At 40.5% G+C, this 20,752-nt stretch overlaps 1 protein-coding gene across 4 annotated transcripts in view; it reads right to left on the bottom strand.

Moving 5' to 3' along the window:
- LOC128983683 (uncharacterized) overlaps positions 1-20,377 on the bottom strand; it is a 114,228-nt gene extending 93,851 nt beyond the window's left edge. For 2 of the 4 annotated variants that reach the window (XM_054403082.1, XM_054403085.1), the window contains exons 1-4: positions 20,210-20,377; positions 9,562-9,744; positions 9,142-9,294; positions 7,390-7,632 (exon numbers count right to left, since the gene is read on the bottom strand). In XM_054403082.1, the coding sequence (XP_054259057.1) occupies positions 7,390-7,632; positions 9,142-9,294; positions 9,562-9,744; positions 20,210-20,224 (594 nt within the window). In that variant the 5' untranslated portion in view covers positions 20,225-20,377. Of the gene's footprint in view, positions 1-7,389; positions 7,633-9,141; positions 9,295-9,561; positions 9,745-14,752; positions 14,816-20,209 lie in introns of those variants that run through there. The other 2 variants (XM_054403083.1, XM_054403084.1) reach the window with 2 other exon arrangements.
- Positions 20,378-20,752: the final 375 nt, after the last annotated feature.

Below are 20,752 nucleotides of genomic sequence, written 5' to 3'. Positions count from 1 at the left end.
CGTCTGCGTTTTCAACAGCTGATATTGCACTATTGTAATGACTGAGAAGAGTGTTGAAAATATAATGGAATTCATAGTTAATCGAGTGTTTTCACTCAAAAATTGTGTGCTGTCCCTAGTTTTATGTATTTATAAATGTCAAACTCTTCAAAAGTATTTAATAAATTTCCTTTCGCGCAGTACTGTAGAATTTCGAGACCATCATTTATATCCAGCATATAAATTGGTTATTATTGTCAATAATTTTGAATGGAAAACTCAATTATGAATCCCATTATATTTTCAACACTCTCCTTCGTCACTACAATTAGTCCAACCAATATCAGCTTTTCACAGACGACAATCCAAAGACCACGTCTTTCCGTCATAACCTGATTCGGTTTACCTCCAGTCCTGCCCGCGGCAATACACGCGTGAATTGATAGGCCTATCTGTAATCGTTTCGTGTTTCGTGTTTAATGTTTGTAACATATTCTGACGACACCTCCAGAAGTGGATCCTTTTGTAAGCCTCCGATGGTGGAGTTAAAGAACCGCCAGAACATATGTAGCAAGTAAAATTCGACTCTACCTTACATATATTATTAAGGATTGTCTGACAAAATGCGTTTCTACCATTATTAGTCATAAGAGGCAATCCTGGGGCTATCAAAATGAATTTATTATAAGATTACTTCATCACAAAAACCTTTTATGCTGGTGGCAATTAAGGAATTCTGGGTATTTTGTCCGGCGATTTTTGTAGAAGGAAGCATAAGAGTGGCGAGCAACAAGTCTGTCCTATTTCGTGACTCTGCCTATAATTTTGAAATAAGATAGCCTACTTTTTGCCAAAGTATTATTAATGCACTTAAAGCTGTTTGAATTCTTAAGCCCCGTAAAATTAACGCCACCTAATATATTGTACAGTTACAGTACTGTGTTGGAGTAGAGTAATTCACCGAGTATATTATTGTACGTTTTGAAGACATTTTCTATTGCAATACTGAGTAACTGTTGGATGATAATACAGATTCTGAATTTTAAATTGAAAAACTTCTAATTCGTCCATTAGTTAGATATAATGATATATATTGTTAAATGACGTTTACTATTAAACATTTAATTTTGATTATCAGAAAGTTAGTTTTTCTTTACCTCAACTTTTACTAAATACTTTAAATGCTCGTTTTATGAGGTGAAGGGGAAATTTACAGATAAATTGGTGGGGGGAGGGTAGGTTTAAATATACGGCAGTATACATGGGGGGGGGGCTACTCCTTTGGCTTGGGGGGGGGGATTGCGCCTCTGGGTTTGGGGGGGATGGGCACCTCTGAACTCACTTTACAGTAAGTACTCTATCTGGTCTCGTAATTGCTCCTCACCAGCCAATGCTAATCTTGGATAAATTGACTGAGGATTTACCCAGAGTACCTCTTGCTCCAGAAGTCTACAATAAGACTCAACGCTACATTCTCGCTGATCCCACATTCCACTTACCTGGACGAATTGACGTTATCCTAGGTGGAAGTTTATTTCCAAAAGTACTCACTAATGAACAGTTCTCTCTGGGACAGCATATGCCACATGTAATTGGCACGCATTTTGGGTTTGTTGTAGTGGGTGCTGCCCCCAGCGCACCCTCCGCATCCACTCTCCACTCTATGAGCCTCAATGTCTCTCTACACTCAGAAAATGACGCAGATCTGCATTCATCAATTCAACGGTTCTGGCTTCAAGAGGAAGTTCCTGTTCCCTCAAAGAAGACTGAAGAAGAAGAACAATGTGATGCTCATTTTGCCTCTTCCCACTCTCGAGATGAAACCGGACGCTACACCGTTAAACTTCCTTTCAAGAAGAATCACGCTGCCCTAGGATCATCTAAGCCTATCGCTGAGCGTCGATTTCTATCTCTAGAGCGAAAATTCAACGCTCAACCTCACTTCTCTCAACTCTATCACGACTTCATCAGCGAATACCGCTCACTCGACCACATGGCTAAAGTTCAAAATCTTGATTCGACTAAGCCTCATTATTTCCTTCCCCACCATGGGGTGCTAAAGGAAAATAGTTCCACCACAAAACTCCGTACTGTGTTTGATGCGAGTTGCAAAACCAGTACTAGTGTTTCTCTCAATGATGTTTTATTGACTGGACGCAAACTCCAAACAAATATTTGTGACATACTATTTCACTTCAGGAGTCACAATATTGTTTTTTGCTGTGACATCCGTCAAATGTATCGGCAAATCCAAGTACATCCAGATGACCGAAAGTTTCAACTTATCTTGTGGCGTGACCATCCTGAAGAGACACTCTCAACATATCAACTGAACACTGTAACTTACGGCATGAGTACTTCTCCCTACCTGGCCATCAAAACTCTGCATCAACTTGCGGACGACGATGGTGGTAACTTCCCCTCCGCTGCGCACGTGCTGAGGACCCAGACCTATGTAGACGACATCATCTCTGGTGCGGACACTGAGGAAGCGGCCTTAGAACTACAGGAACAGCTCATACGCCTACTTCGCCAGGGAGGTTTCGAACTCCGGAAGTGGGTCTCCAACTCTACTTCCTTACTCCAAGCTTTGCCGGAAGAACATCGAGAGTCTCCTGTGTTTATGCAAGAATCTCAATCTCCACAATTCTCTATTCTTGGTTTACATTGGTCACCCACCACAGATTGTTTCACATACTCTCTCAACATACCACCTGACAAGCGCCCTACCAAACGCTCTGTCTTGAGCTTAATAGCCAAGATATATGACCCTTGTGGGTTTCTCTCCCCTTGCATAATGCAAACCAAATGCTTCATGCAACTCCTCTGGACTACAGGTCTGTCTTGGGATGAACCCTTGCCCCCTGAACTAGCCGACAAATGGCACTCCTTTGTCACTGATGTGCAACATATAGTACACGTGTCGATTCCTCGAGCGTTTCCGCTCTCACTCTCTTGCGCTGTGAAACTACACGGATTCTCTGATGCTTCAGAAAGTGGATATAGTGCAGTGTTGTATTTCCGCTGCCATCTTTCAACAGGTGAAGTCATCTTTCGTCCCATAATGGCAAAAACTCGCGTTGCTCCTCTGAAACGAGTAACACTTCCTCGACTCGAGCTTTGTGGAGCGCATCTGCTCGCTAAGTTAACAACTCATTGTCAGTCAATCTTTAAGGAAACAATCACCCCTCAAACAACATTTTTATGGTGTGACTCAACAATAGTCCTCACATGGCTACGAACTCCGCCTTATAGGCTTAAGACATATGTCTCTAACCGGGTATCCCAGATTCAAGAACTGGTATCACCTGACTCATGGCGTCATATCGCAGGAAATGACAACCCTGCTGATTGTGCATCACGAGGTATTTCCGCCTCTCAGCTCAAGAACCACTCTCTCTGGTGGACTGGACCACCATGGCTCAGCCTCCCTCAACAGGAATGGCCCTCAATGCAATTCGTCCCTATGGACCTCTCATCGTCCGATGAACTCAAGAAGACTCCGCTAGTCGTCCTAGCTGCCGTTCCGCAGAAGGACTGGGATATTCTAACAAAGTTCTCGTCATGGAACAAACTTCAGCGCATCTTCGCTCTAGTTCTGCGCTTCATACACAACTGTCGCAGTGCTAATAACCTCACGGGATATCTCTCCCCATCCGAGATCAACGCTGCTTGACGGAAGATCTTTGGACTTGTTCAACAATCTGCTTTCTCTAATGACCTGACCTCACTCAAAAATAAGCGTGATTGTTCTACTCAACTCCAACGTCTAAGACCCTACATTGATTCTGACGGCCTTATCCGCGTTGGCGGACGTCTAGAAAACTCTAACCTCCCTTTTGACTCTCGTCATCCGATACTCCTACCGAAGAAACACCACATAGTGAACCTCCTTATCGACCACTACCATGTGACTCATCTCCACGCTGGTCCACAGCTAACTCAAGCTCTATTGGCTGAAAGCGTTTGGATCCTCAGTGCACGGACTGTCATACGTTCACGCATCTTCAAGTGCATAAAGTGCTTCAAGACTAAGCCACGCAACAAGACTCCCTTAATGGGTGATCTCCCTCTCTCACGGGTTACTCCTGCCCGTCCGTTTCTCTCTGTTGGAATAGACTATTGTGGACCTCTTACAGCTAAAGTGTTTAATCTCCGTTTCTCCAAACATATCAAAGTATACCTGTGCATTTTTGTGTGCATGGTGACGAAGGCTGTGCACATCGAGGTTGCAACTGACCTCACCACAAATGGTTTTCTAGCCGCACTCACCCGATTTGTATCCCGCCGAGGACTTTGCACGGACATATATTCCGACTGTGGTACAAACTTTGTGGGAGCCGATGCTGCTCTTCGAAGTATCATCAATCAAACTCTTCACTGTCAGCCCAACAAGAAATCAACTGTTTTGCAGTACAACGAGGAATTAACTTCCACTTCAATCCCCCTGCTACTCCACACCAAGGTGGATTATGGGAGGCAGCAGTCAAAAGTGCTAAATACCACTTCAAACGTGTTATGGGAGACACGATTCTCGCTCTACCAGAACTCATCACCTTAGCCACTCAAGTGGAGGCAATGTTGAATTCCAGACCTCTCACCCCTCTCTCTAGTGACCCTGCTGATCTAGCTGCTCTCACACCAGGACATTTTTTGATCGGGGCTCCCTTAGCTTCAGTTCCTGAGTCTGATCTGGCAGAATACCCCATCAATAGACTAAAACACTACCACCTGGTACAATCTCTCCAACAACGTCTCTGGAAACGTTGGAGTATTGAATATCTCCACATGCTCCAACAATGATCAAAGTGGTCAAAGGAGCAGGAAAATCTTAAAGTTGGGGACTTGGTGCTCTTTCACTCCCCTTCAACTACCCTACAATGGCCTCTTGCCAGAATCACAGCTGTTCATCCAGGCAAAGACGGAATTGTCCGAGTGGTTGAACTCAAGACTACCTCTGGACACTTCAAGAGACCTGCGGTGAAAGTGTTCCCGCTCCCTCTCGACTAGCTGAACTCTTGATGGACTACCCCACCCCCCTGATTTTAGTTAAGTTTCTCTAAGTTTGTGATTTTTCAAGTGTGGTTGTTTTGTTGAAGCCAATGTTGCTTCAAGGGGGCCGGTATGTTCAGTCAATAAGAGATATTTATTAGTAATATTTTTAGCTATAAGAATTTCTACCAACAAATCAATATTTTGAGTTTTAATATTTTCGTAATGTAATCTAGTTTTATCTGAGTGAGGCAGACAGAGATAGACGAAGCCCAGTCTGAGTCACTTCCGCCAGCAACGGAATTTCCCAGCGCTTGTAACGTACCTGTATCCACAGGAAAGCTCAGTTCAGCTCAGTGCTTGTTCGTCTCAGTTCTTGTTCTCGTGCACAGCGTACTGCTGTGTTCCCCTTTGTCCACGCTTCTCTCTTATAGGCGTTTGGATTAATTTAACTCTCTTTGTAACTCTCTCTTATGTATCGTTATTCAGATTTTAAGTAAAATCCTTTTATTACTCTAAATCAAAGTCAGTGTTTTATAGTCCCTTGTGTTGTTTTAAATTACTCTCCCCATCTGTGCTCTACTCTTCTAGAACTTCTTTGTGCGCGTTCGTGAGCAGATTCTCAGGACATTTCTATGTTGACGTATCGTTAACGGTCTACCGCGACAGAAGATAATTATTTGATAGACATTCGTTTTGGCGTAAACGCTCTACTAATTCAAGATCAAGATCCTTCTATCCCTAGTGACTCATCCCTCTGTGCAACACCCGAGCTTGGACACGACGCCTTCCCCTAGCCTAACATAACAATGGAAATTGGTGAGTGACTCTCTTTAATTCATTCATTTAATTAAGGTGTTTCCCAGCTCTATGGTTCCCAACCTAATCGGGTGGTCCTTCGAATTTTACTTATTTCTAACTCTCTAATTTGTAATTATTTCACATTTTACTCCCCCAAAACAATCAATCGAACAACTATGATACCTATAGTGGAACAGGGTCAACTTGTGGAAGCTAATCCAGATTATGCCCACATCAAGTACAATGATGGGGAGGAAGATGTTGTATCAACTCGCCACCTTGTAGTGCCGCCCGAAGCAGACTCAGATTCAATACCTTCAGATTCAGAATATCTGACCCCAAAAAAGGAGAAACAGTCAAGAATATAATAATCATTGGCAAGACACTGAAATTGGTCCAAGAGACAGTACTAGTACTGTAATCTACATAAACACATATTACAGATCTCCCTCTGTTAACAATTAAGAGCAAACATTTTGCTGCTCTTCTAGAGTTCAACAAATCCCTGCATATCTTGATGACTACATTAAATAAAGGAGAGGGGAAAGTAGTAGTATATTAGCTTTATAATTTCCTTTTAGTGTGGCCTATATCAAATAGCTGGTTAATTCCTTCTCAGTAGGTATTTAATGTGATGCCATGTTTTTTGTTTTGTGTTCTGTAAATAATTCTTGGAAATGTAGTTCTGTTTTAAGTTGAATGGTTGAATGAAACCATTTTGGATTATTGAAACTATAGATTAAAACGTTCGCATAAATGTGACGCTGCGATCATTGACACGGACCGAGGTATACAATTTAATCTGAACACATAGACCGGCTGTCACTTGGTTAACAGTACACGCAGACCACGGGTGAAAACCTGTTAAACAGTGACCATTTACTTTTTAATACACTGCAATCGTGTTTGTAAATAAAATATTCTTGTTTTTTCATATTTTTGATAACTTTTTGTAGCGTCGCATACCTGCGACGCCCAGTCTACAAAGACAATAGTGAAAATTATCATATTTTTCTTGAATTAGCCAAAACGTCGCATACATGCGACAGTTCATTTTTGTTTGTGTTTTGAGGTGAAAGTAAGTAAAAAAAAACGGATTATACAAGATCAGTTTATAACTGAACAAATATAAAAGCTACATAGGATAATACAGCATACATACTGCATACATGCATACAGTGATGCAGAAAAGAAAATATCAGTTTTCCAACTATCATATGACGTCACCAATCATCATATCCACAGACCAAGCGACGCAGTTGTGCGTCACACATCCCTGTAGACCACTGCGGAGAATTCAGAGCCTTCAAATAGACCGTTACAAAGATATAATATCCCGCATTTTGATAACATTGGAACACCGACGCAAATATGCGTCGTCAGTCTATTTTGAGTCTATGGGTAGAAACCGGCTGTCACATATGTGCGTCACTGGTCTATTTTAATGACAAATTTTGTACTATTGCGGTAGCAAACGTGTTAAACATACTAAAACATCATCAAAGAGAACATCGTCAAATGTAACACAATGTTAAACACTGTCCATGATCAAACACCTCCTTGCAAGTTATTGAGTAAAAAAGTTAAAATACTATTAAATTAAAATATTTAAGTTACCTTGAAAGCCAAACGCTCATTGTCAAGTTCTATTTGCTTTGTCGCCTTCTCCAAAATGTCCACTCTATCCGTCATTTCTGACAGTTGCCGCTTGAGAACTTCCTTCTCAGAAGAAACTTTAATAATTTCATTGAGCAATTCACTTTCACCACTAGACCCATTGCCATTAGAGGAAATTTTTAACTTCTTCAGAATATCAAGCTCCTCTTCAAGTCTACTTTTTTCTGTTATCAGATTAGACACCTATTCAAATAAAAGCAGTAAATAAGAATCAGCTTTTCAATGAAGACTAAGGTCTTCACCTAGTAAAAGTGTGGAACTCAATCAGGAGATTGATTTCTACGCACACAAAAGACATCCAATTTTAAAGAAATAAATTTTAAATTGTTTTCATAATAAATAAAAAGTGATATGATATGTATATACATTTTAGAGAAGAACTTCTATTTCAATACGATACTGAATATTTCCTTTTGATACCAATAAAGTATCGCATGATTAGATGGCAAGATCAAAACCGTTGGTATTGAAAGAAAAATATTTAATTGAACCGGTATCAACAGTATACCAATGTCCCAACCAAGTGATTTAGACTACAATAGCTAATTAAAACCCAACATCTTTCCGCACACATATGCACATATGCTATCCGTGACATATGCACATTTTTGGTTAACCTGATAGAAAATGTAGGGTCAGTAAAGCAGTGGCCACACTTGTCGGATTCAGTTCAGTCCTCCAAAATGTGAAACAATGCCTCCCATGTTTTTAAATGAAGGCGGCTACACTTGTCCGCTCTGAACCGATTCAGCCTGGAACACTCCTCCAGGGAGCATTCATCCGCATTTTGGCGGAGGCGATCGGGGCGGACCAGAGTGGATCTGACAAGTGTAGCCACCTACTTCTGAAATTCGGATGAGGATCAGGGGGTTCTGTGAGTGCTCGGCTATTTCCGACATCACATGGTTTCCTCGTGGAGGAGTGGAATCATAGAACGTGTGTGTCCTTCCAAATAGCCACCCCTCAAAAATGACGGCCGGACTGAAACCGACAAGTGTAGCTCTAGCTTAACTGTGGTAAAAACACCTACCGGTAATGCACTGTAAATTTTAGCAAACATGTATATTATAACCACTCTAGTAAAACCTTTTGACAGTAAAAATTGTATGGATATTTAACGTCTGAGTACCTACCATCATAACATAGTTCTTCGTAAATCTCATCTAACACTAATAGTTTGAACATGGAATTTTAAAGCACTACCAAGGATGTCCATGACACAAAATATTAATTTTCCCCTTTTAATCCTGATAATAGTCAATTAAGCAATAAATAATTTGCTCAGTCCTCAGGGGGTAAGGTAATTGGGGATTGAGCTGGTCTAGGGGTAGAGGAAGTGATTCCAGTTCCCGAGGTTTCAAACGGGGTTCAATATTCAAGATTCAAATCCCGCCATATCACCACTGGATTGATTTAAGTGATAATGATGTGCCCTAGGATATGAAGATGGGACATGACAAATCCACAAGGCGATGTTGTGGGGCATGTCTTTTGGTTGAACAATGAATCCTGGGACCAGGGTACATATCTAGCAAATCACCAATTTGCTGTGATGGTACTGTGTGACATGGTAATTTGAACACTCTAGAAGCACTGATATATATATATTTTTTTTTAATAGGTCTTATGAAAGAAAAACTGCATCTGTTGAAAATCCAGGGGTATGCTATTTATGTAAATGACTATAAATACCTGATGATCCAACGATCCAGGAGGCAACTTAGCATTAGCTATCAGCTTTAAAATATTGTCTATTTGAGTTCGTAACTCTACTGTCTCAAACTGAAGGCTGTCGGCTCTCTTGACGGCCATGTCTCTGATGTGTCCCATGTAGCTTTCCATCTCCTATAATTATCAAATCATGTATACATTCTTGTAAATGACACTGAATATTGTGAATCTAAAATGACTTGCATAGTTTTTATGGAATCTGCAACTCTGAGATTGCAAGATATTTCTTTAATGTCTATAGAGTTAAAATGAAAAAAAAAACAGTTATCTTCATACTAGATCTGTTTTATTTGACTGGCCTATATCTTTGGGCAGATATTGATAACAATTAAAATTAGACACTTGGTTTGTGATTAAAAAATACTGCTTATTTATAATTACTTCAATTTCTTCATTCTGCTGTTCATGTAATTTGTCCAACATCCGCCTTGAGTTCTTCAGGTTACTTTCTGCATCTACCAGCCATCTCCACACTTGCAATAGACGATCTTCTGCTTTCAGGGCTTCAAAATCAAGTCCTTCCTTTCTAAAGCGTTGCTGCATTTCTTTCCATTCATCTTCTGGCTGTAATCATATTTTAATACTATAGGCCTATACATAATTCATTTGGAATGGGTTATGTTGTGAACACACCTAAGTTGAACCAAACTATTTGCTAACCAACAGTTAAGGGAAGTTTTACTGAAAGATTATGAAAATGTCAGTTCTAGTGAAATACGGTTGTAGGTAAAGTAAAGAAACTCGCAGAGTTATCCTTTAACTTACGACACTCGTAGAAGTTTTCATGGCTTTTGTCGTAAAGCCTACCTTTATGTGATCGTTGTGTAAACTACTATTAAAAAATACTTATGATGAACTAGAGTAAACAAGTTGCATTCTCACAAGAATTAGTTACAAGGCTTTAATAGAATCACGTTACTTTCATGTTTACACTGTCAAATGTTTGGAAGAATTAATTCCTGAATGATTATAAAAAGTGTGTGGGCCAAAACAAGAAAAGAGGAGACAGGAGAGTGATCAAATAAAAGGCATCCCAGTGAATAACTCTTCTGTATCTGGTATACCAGTGAACAGTGATGAAACAAACTGTCAAAAAATGTTCATTATTAGTTACAGATGAACTTAATATGTGCCCAGTACATGTGTTAAACATCATCGATAGCTGCGGTTTAGATATATAAGACCCAAGATCAATGTTAAGGGGGATTCCCGTATAGTGATGTTTGGTGATTTTAGACAACTACTGCCTGTTGTTACTTCATTCTGGTACAACAAACATTATTCCACACCATTTCATTTACCGGGTACCTATAGTCGTAGTCATTTATTCTCTAAACAGATACAATTTGTTACAATCATACATCTCAGTCATCAAATAGCAAAATGTAAATGTCATTCAGTAACATTTCAATATTATGAACTAAGGGAAGTCGGGGTAGTAAGAGACATAAGGGGTAATAAGAGACCAAAAAAAATATATAAGTGGTTAAAGTGATTGATTGATTTCAAATTATTATATTTAACTGTACTAAAATAATGAAAAATTTTTGTAATCCCATATGTAAATATACTAGTAGTACGCTTATTCTGCGCGTAACGGGATGAGTGAACATGAGCGCAACAATGGAAGAGTACACCCGCACCTAGCCTACTTACCGGTGTCATTGGTGAACAGAACACAATGTAATTTGTATAGGCAAATCAACCAAATCTCAGTCGACAACAATCCTAACTTCTCGTTCATTAATAAACCAAAGTCATTGGTTGCAGATGCATTAATCTAACTGCCACCAACGGTTCCCACACACCGCACTGCTCGCCTTAACTACTTCCTTCACGACCTTCCACGTCTTGGACATGTTTCCCTCCCTTCCTATAGCATATTAGTATTGCAGATACATTAATCTAACTAACTGTCACAAAGGGTTCCGACACTCCGGACTGCTCGTCTCGACTACTTCCTTCATCACTTCCTACGTCGTAGTCCTGTTTCCCTCCCTTCTCATAGATTGCAGACACATTATTCTATCTGTCACAAAGGGTTCCCACACTCCGGACTGCTTGCCTTAACTACTTCCTTCACCACTTCCTTTGTCGTGGACCTGTTTCCCTCCCTTCCCATAGCCTTTTAGAATTGCAGATACATTAATCTAACTATCACAAAGGGTTCTCACACTCCGGACTGCTCGCCTTTACTACTTCCTTCACCACTTCCTTCGTCGTGGACCTGTTTCCCTCCCTTCCTATAGTTTTTTTTTTAATTGCAGATACAGTAGACAGGATCTCAGTAATCCGGCAGATATAGGACCGCCATACTGCCGGATTAGTGAAAATGCCGGATTACTGGAATGTTATCATTAAAAACACTTAAAATGCAATTAAAACACGTCTCCGAAGTTCGCGTGATCGGAAACCGCTATTGCCGCGATCGGGCATGACAATTACGTATTCGAGGGAGGCGATGATAACGTCTACACGTCCGCGGGAGATAATCGTAAAATTGCCGCCATCGAGCATGACGTTTTCGTGACCGCGGGAGATGTTCATGACGATGACATTTCTGGGACTGCGGGAGTAGACAATGATGTTTACACGGGCGCAGGAGATGATAAAATTTTTGCTGCGGCCGTGGAAGGCAACAATAATGTCTACATAACCGCGGGAGATGTTGTAACGAGTTATTTTTCCTAGGGGTAAATATTTGCTATTTGGCCGCGTACCGATTGTAGAGGTAAGCAAGCGGCGGCGGCGAACCTAGCTAGCGCCCTTTGACCCGGCTTATCAGTTCGGATAAGCCTGGGATATCCTGGAACTTCAACACAGTCTAGGACAGGGACATTCTAGTGGTGGATCTCGTAGAGTGAGGAGACTAGTGTTGGTGTCCTGTGGAGACGAGTGGCGTGTACACGAGTGGTGGTGTGACTAGTGAGACTGGTGGACAGTGAGTGTCGGTGTTAAGTTGGGTATTAAGACCCACTACTGGTGAGTGGACGACATTCTTTTGATTTTGGTTAAGGAGCCGATATTATTAGTTTGATAATATTATTATCTGATTTTATTGCGAGGGTTAGAGTTGTAACCGTGCTGGTCAAAGCCTGACGGTAGTTAGGATTTATATTAGTCAGGAATAATATTAAAGTGTATTCCTGACGGTTCTGGGCAGGTGCTAGAGCGCAAATAATATAATTGATTGACTGTAGTAGTTATTATTTTGCGTTGTACCAAGAGTTAGTTATATTACTAATAACTCTGAGGCCCGACAAACCTAGGCTGCACGATTTAGCGTGCGTAGTTGGAAGCACGTGGCCAGTAGGCTAGTAGCTAATATTATTAGCCTATTAACAGAAGCCCAGCTAAGTAACATAAAGTTGGTAGTAGCAGTAGCAGTAGTAGGGTTGTTATTGTTTATTCATTTGATTATTTTAATTTATCCTGAACAGCTTGTTTGGTAATCCAACACGTTATCTTGGTAGCTTGGATAGCGGAGTACCGGCTATCAGATAATATATTTATCTAGTGTTTGGAACGTATTTAATATTTATTTATCTGCTACTAAGTAGCTCAATAATTTAATAGTAGTGCAATTGGAATTTAGCTTTGCTTGTTTGGCTTGGTATTTATTGAGACCAGCTACTAGTGGTGTAGTCACTCTACCTACAGTGCACTTGTATTGTTATCTGGTATTATTATTGAGTGAACTGTTTGATTGTTAGCTTGGGCATTAGAGTTGTGTATTGGATTATAGTGGCCTAGTAGACCCCGCCTGGTGATAACTCGCGTTGCGGTTTTTATCGGCAAGTCGTCGTGTAACTCACCGTGTTTTAGGCACTCTGGGCTTAACTATTGGATAGTTAGGACGAAGCCCGAGTTGCGTAGTCAGCAATGACCCCCTAGGAGTGTGGAGAATCGGCGTAGGCCTGGTAGTGATTATTGCACGTTTGTTTTGGTGACTTGTTTTTGACTTGTTCACAGTGCCCGTGTATGAGCCAGTCCTATACCGGTTAGACCCGGCTATTGGCCTAGTGGTTTCCCTGACCTTATCCCAGACCCTGGAACTTTACCCAGCCATTGTAGGCTGAGCTATCCCCGGCAAACGGTTGCGACTGCACTTTTAATATTTTTTTTCCAGTGCAGAAAGTAGCGTCGCAATGTTCATGATTTTGCCACGATCGTGCTTGACGACAATGATGTTTCCGTGACCGCAGGAGGCGATGATAACGTCTATACGTCCGCGGGAGATGTTCGTGATTTTGCCGCGATCGTGCTTGACGACGATGACGTTTCCGTGACCGCGGGAGGCGATGATAACGTCTATACGTCCGCTGGCGATGTTCGTGATTTTGCCGCGATCGTGCTTGGCGACGATGACGTTTCCGTGACCGCGGGAGGCGATGATAACGTCTATACGTCCACGGGAGATGTTCGTGATTTTGCCGCTATCGCGCAAAACGACGATGACGTTTCCGTGACCGCGGGAGTAGACAATGAAGTTTACACGGCTGCGAGAGATGATAAAATTTTTGCTGCGGCCTTGGAAGGCAACAATAATGTCTACATGACCGCGGGAGATGTTCATGATTTTGCCGCGATCGTGCTTGACTACGATGATGTTTCCGTGACCGCGGGAGGCGATGATAACGTCTATACGTCCGCGGGAGATGTTCGTGATTTTGCCGCGATCGTGCTTGACGACGATGACGTTTCCGTGACCGCGGGAGGCGATGATAACGTCTATACTTCCGCTGGCGATGTTCGTGATTTTGCCGCGATCTTGCTTGACGACGATGACGTTTCCGTGACCGCGGGAGGCGATGATAACGTCTATACGTCTGCTGGCGATGTTCATGAATTTGCCGCGATCGCGCATGACGACGATGACATTTTCATGACCACGTGAGAGAATTATGATGTCTACACGGCCGCGGGAGATAATCAGAATTTTGCCGCGATCGCGGAAGACCTCCCGTCAAAAGACGCCGAATTACTGGAGTGCCGGAGTGGTGCAGTGCCGGATTAGAGAGGGTATACTGTACTATAATCTAACTATCACAAAGGGTTCTCACACTCCGGACTGCTTGCCTTTACTACTTCCTTCACCACTTCCTTCGTCGTGGACCTGTTTCCCTCCCTTCCCATAGTTTTTTTTTTTTTAACTGCAGGTACATTAATCTAACTGTCACAAGGGGTTCCCACACTCCGGACTGCTTGCCTTGACTACTTCCTTCACCACTTCCTTCGTCGTGGACCTTTTTCCCTCCCTTCCCATAGCATTTAAGAATTGCAGATACATTAATCTAACTATCACAAAGGGACTGCTCGCCTTGACTACTTTCTTCACCACTTCCTTCGTTGTGGACCTGTTTCCCTCCCTTCCCATAGCTTTTTTAGAATTGCAGATACATTAAAAAACTGTCACTAAGGCTTCCCACACTCCGGTCTGCTCGTCTTGACTACTTCCTTCACCACTTCCTACGTCGTGGGCCTGTTTCCCTCCCTTCATATATAGCATTTTAGAATTTCAGATACATTAATCTAACCATCACAAAGGGTTCTCACACTCCGGTCTGCTCACCTTGACTACTTCCTTCGTCGTAGACCTGTTTCACTCCCTTCCCATAGCTTAAATGTCGCCTGCAGACTGTTTTTGTAAAATTAATATCCTGAGAAAAACACTTCAAATTACTATTTAAAAAATGCTTGCAGAATCAGAGTTAGCTAATAAAGTTGTCACTTCCATTTGCTTGACTATGATTGAAAACAATCAGCTCTTGGCTTACTGGCTGTTGGCATAGTTCATTCCACTTGTATTTATGTCATCCATCCTACCTTGTTTATTGTAATGTTGCATATTATTGCAGTGATAACTTGAGAAATATTCATCAACGATAGTGTAGGCTACTATCGGTTTAATTTCGAAATATTAAGTATCGATATTATTTTGGATCAAATGGGTTCGATTCAATCGGTTGATGTTTGAATGAATGTAATGAACACCATTAGCGCCAATACGTGGTGCTGCCATCGGTGTTCGTGGTGTAGTGGATAGAGCCATGCTGATAACTAAGAGGTACTGGTTCGAATCCTACCGGTGGCTCTAACTTTTTGTCTAAGATTTTGCTTAGAATGTGATTACTTCTTAACTGTAGGCCTGTTATGTAATATGATTCCTATTGTACTGCCAAATATTTCTTCAGCTGTTTTATTTAAGACTGTTTTGTTTATGTATGTAATGTTTATAGTTTTGTGCAATTCTCTCATGTAAAATGTAGCTGACTATTGAGTTGAATAAAACCATATAAATTTGGATTCTAAACATTTCTTTTCATAACAATTTATTCAACTTAATCTTTTAACTATATTATTACAAGTTCTTCTATACAAGTTGTATTCTATCTTTTCCATTCAAGTTTATTCCAAGAAATCTAAATGGATGAATTCTTCAAGCCGGACAAACCCTATCTTTGGAACCTAATGATCCCCATTCTGATTGTCAGTGGAAACATTGGAAAAGCACTTTCAAGAATTCATGGAAGAAATATGTGCTGCAGAAGATGATACACTAACTAATTTTGTGGACTACAACATATATGAAATAATCTCAGAGGCTGATTCTTATACTGAAGCTATATCTATTCTTGACAAACTTTTTATAAAGCCTACTAATGAGGTATATTCACGTCATCAACTGGCAACAAGACAGGAACCTGGAGAAAATATTGATCAGTATCTTCGAAAACTCAAAGAACTTAGTAAAGCATGCAACTTTAAATCTGTCACTGCTAATGAAAATCGTAACGAGTACATAAGAGACGCTTTCATTCGAGGATTAATATCACAGTCCATTCGACAAAGACTTCTTGAAAATCTAACTTTGACTCTTGAAGAAGCTTATAATCAAGCCATTACCTTGGAATCAGCTGAAAATCAGGCGATTTCATATATTTCAAGCCCTTGTAACTCTATATCTCAGTCAACTCCTAAAAATGTTGATGTTACTGATACAAATGTTTCTCAGGCAGCTTCTGATTCGTCTTCACACACATTATCCTCGATAAGAAGAGAAAAATGTTTCTTTTTTGGACGGTTAAGACACTCTCGAGCCAACTGTCCTGCCAAAGACTCAGTTTGTAATATTTGTGACAAGAAAGGCCATTGGGCAACAGTTTGCAATTCTCGCAACCAAAGTAGGACATTTAAGGGTAAAACAACTCCAAGTGATAAGACAGAAATAATCTCAATGTCTTCCTCTCTTGTTGCTGCCTCACAAAAATGTCTTTCAGCTACAGTGTCACTGATGTTAAATGGCAAACCAGTAGATGCACTCATTGATACTGGGAGTTCCGACAGTTTTATATCTGAAGCTACTGTGAAAAGATTCAATATTTCTAAATACCCAACAAAGCATGAAATATCGATGGCATCAACAAGCCATGTTTCATCAACTCTTGGCCACTGTATTGTTGACATGGTGTGCAATGGCCACGAATACCCACAGACAAAGCTGCTCGTCTTAACTGATTTATGTGCCGATGTTGTAATTGGACCTTGACATCCTTCGGCAACATTCTGCTGTGGAGCTGAATTTTGGTGGTAAACGCCCACCCTTCAACGTTTGCAATCTACTTAGGGCTAAAGTATCACTACCACCACCACTGTTTGATAATCTAACTAATGACGTCAAGCCTGTAGCCATCAAGTCCCGCCGCTACTCTGAAGATGATAGTAAGTTCATAAAAAGTGAAGTAAGTAGGCTTATATCAGAAGGAATAATTGAACCGAGTAAATCACCTTGGAGAGCCCAAGTGATTGTGGTCAACAATGGGCACAAGAGACGTCTGTGTATTGACTACTCTCAAACCATCAACAAATTCACACAGCTTGATGCCTACCCTCTACCTCACATTGAATCATTTGTCTCTAAGCTTGCTCAATATAAAGTGTTCAGTACAATCGATCTGAAGGAGGCATATCACCAAATACCTATTCGGAATGAAGATAAACCATTCACTGCATTTGAAGCTAATGGGAGACTTTACCAATACACTCGAATTCCTTTCGGCGTAACTAATGGTGTGGCGTGTTTTCAAAGAACTATTGACCAGATTATAGAAACTGAAAATCTACTAGACACGTTTGCTTATCTGGACGATGTAACTATTTGTGGTCGTAGCCAAGCAGAACACGATCAAAACCTACAGAGATTCATGGAAGCAACTAAAAAGTATAATGTTACCCTGAACAAAGAAAAATCTAAGTTTTCGTTGACCAGCATTCCAGTTCTGGGATACATTGTAGAAAACATGTCCATGCGTCCTAATCATGATCGCTTGCAATCACTCTTGAATTTCCCCGTTCCAACTGATAATGCAAGCCTTAAAAGAGCTCTTGGCATGTTGTCCTACTACGCAAAGTGGATTCCTAAATTCTCTGAGAAGGTTCATTGCCTTACTACAGTCAAATCATTCCCAGTAGGCAGTAAAGAAATATTGGCTTTTAAGACATTAAAAGAAGAAATAGCGAACTCCAGTATGTCTGCAGTTGAAGAAAATATTCCATTTACTGTAGAAACAGATGCATCTGAATCAGCTATAGCGGCTACCCTTTCACAAGCTGGAAGGCCAATATGTTTCTTTTCAAGAACCCTAACTAAGAGTGAACAACATCTACCTGCTGTGGAAAAAGAGGCCCTCGCAATATTCGATTCAATACAGAAATGGAGGCATTTCCTGATTGGAAGACGGTTTAAATTAATTACAGACCAGAAATCTGTGTCATATATGTTCAATCAGAAACACGCGGGAAAGGTTAAGAACAACAAGATTTTAAAGTGGCGATTGGAACTAGCACCTTTCTCTTACGACATAGTTTACCGTTCTGGCAAAGAAAACGTAGTAGCAGATGCATTTTCACGAGTTTCATCTTCCATCTCTTGTAGAGATTTCGAAAAACTCCGTAGAATTCATTGTGACATTGGACATCCTGGAATAGTACGGATGGTTCATTTCTTAAAAAGTAAAAATCTCCCTTACTCTATCGAAGATGTCAGGCGAATGACTGCTTCATGCTCTGTTTGTGCGGAAGTGAAACCTCGGTTCTACCAAAAAACCCCATCAACACTCATCCGTGCAACGGCTCCTTTTGAGAGACTTAACATTGATTTTAAGGGGCCAATACCATCTGTGACAAGGAATAAATATATACTGACGGTTGTTGATGAGTTTTCAAGATATCTGTTTGCTATTCCTTGCTCAGACACATCAGCATCTTCTGTCATCAAAGCACTTAAATCAATCTTCACCATCTTTGGTATGCCTGCTTTTGTCCACTCTGACCAAGGTTCTGCTTTCATGTCAAAAGAACTGAGTGATTTCTTACACTCTAAAGGAATCGCCACTAGCCGATCTTCACCTTATAACCCTCGAGGTAATTCTCAAGCTGAGCGATATAATGGAACAATTTGGAAGACTGTATCTCTTGTTCTGAGAAACAAGGGACTGAAGACAGAACAGTGGGAGTATGTTTTGCCAGAAGCTTTGCATTGTATACGCTCGTTACTATGTACAGCTACGAATGAGACCCCACATAAACGTCTTTTCAAACACCAGAGACGATCATTTTATGGCACCTCTCAACCTCAATGGTTCATGAATCCAGGACCAGTATTAGTGAGAAGGCATGTAAGAAATAACAAATATGAACCTTTAGTGGAACAAGCTCAGCTGATAGAGGCTAATCCAGACTATGCTCGCATCAAGTATAGAGATGGTAGATAGAGGCTCTGGTATCGGTGCGACATCTCGCTGTTCCCCCTGAAGCTATCCAACAAGAGGATGAGCGAGTGACTTCGGAAAATCCCAGTCAAGAACTATAGATCCTGTTCTTCAAGACCTGAGACGTGAATCAAACCTGCTTCAACCTGAAATTGGGAACTCTATTCAATCTGAAATCGAAACATCCCCTCTGCATGAGACCGTGACCCCTACTTCTGTGAGGGATAACGAAGAAACAAACCTGCAACGTTCCACTAGAGTCCGAAGACCTCCCACCTATCTAATTAGGGATTACATTTAAAAAAAGATGGGGTGAATGTTATGTAATATGATTCCTATTGTACTGTCAAATATTTCTTCAGATGTTTTATTTAAGACTGTTTTGTTTATGTATGTAATGTTTACAGTTTTGTGCAATTCTCTCATGTAAAATGTAGCTGACTATTAAGTTGAATAAAACCATATAAATTTGGTTTCTAAACATTTCTTTTCATAACAAGGCCTACATCTTTTGTTAGAATTTCAGACATGTATAATTGTATTTAATGAACAGAACTATATTTTAGATTTAGATATTTATCTTAGGCCTATATATATTTTATATTATCAGCAAGTTCGGTTAATTAGGTTAGGTTATGACAGTTCCTTAATTCGTTTTTTTTTTCATTATCAGCCAGTTTGGTTAACTTAGTAAGGTTAAGTTAGGTTATGACAGTTTAATTTTATAATATAAGTTAATGCTCTCATTTCGTCCATATCACAATAAGCCTCTGACAGGTTCTGTGACAAACGAAATGACAACTACAATCGCATCGATAGTATAGAAAAAATAGATGATGTCGTGATTCGATAGAGTAACGAACGATTAACGATGGTCACGAAATCGCACCGCATTTTTAGACGAAAAAGGGCTCATCTGCCCATCTGCATCGGAACTGCGCCAGATGAGTTTAGATAGCACAAAAGAAGACACATTCAATAATCATTTTTTAACTGTGACGTGACTGATAGGCTATGACTGAAATGTGACTTGCTGGAACTTATAAATCAACCTATAGGCTGAAAAATGAACTCATTGGAGTCACAGAGGAGTGATCATTTAAGTTGTTGGATTAAGTCCAGTCAGCAACACAAGTACGATTTCCATAATCACACTCAGACAGAGTTAAGAAAATTGTTTTAGTCTAGGCTAGTGAACAGATAGATAAGTTAAGCTAAACACATTCACTTTCAGTCATAAACATATGAGGTAATCCTACCTTTACCTGAAACATTATAAATGGCTAATACAGCCAACCAAGCTATTTCAAATACGAAACATTAAAACGTTTTTTACTAATTAAATAAACTAAAGGTCAAATTGATGTTAACACCAAAACAAAACACGTCTGTATCACTGAGCTATAATTCTAGCTCAGTGGTCTGTATACATACAACAAAACAAATAGAATGAATGTGAATGACAATGACAATGACAATGACATGACATTTCAGTCAGTCCAGTCTGTTTTTCTATTCTATTCGTTTTCGTTACATTCATATTTGTTTTGTACTCAATCTTTTTTTTTTTATCATCCCCCAACTCTAATCGAGTCCAATCCAATCTAACTCTTATTTCCCGCTTCAGTGCACTACGACAAGCACTTGTAAAAGGTGGCCGCGTGTGCAAGGCTACGGCCACCTTTTAATGGCGGCCATTGCAAGGCGCAAGGCACGGCCGCCTTTAACTCCAGGGGCCCTATTTTTGAAATATTGACAGTTGAATCAATAGTCAACAATCAACTCAATCAACAACATGATTT

This window comes from Macrosteles quadrilineatus, unplaced genomic scaffold, assembly GCF_028750875.1.
Source record: "Macrosteles quadrilineatus isolate MER2022 unplaced genomic scaffold, UCM_ALF_1.0 Scaffold_1__1_contigs__length_201487025, whole genome shotgun sequence".
Taxonomy (NCBI): Eukaryota; Metazoa; Arthropoda; class Insecta; order Hemiptera; family Cicadellidae; genus Macrosteles; species Macrosteles quadrilineatus.
This window is presented reverse-complemented; position numbering and strand designations above follow the sequence as displayed.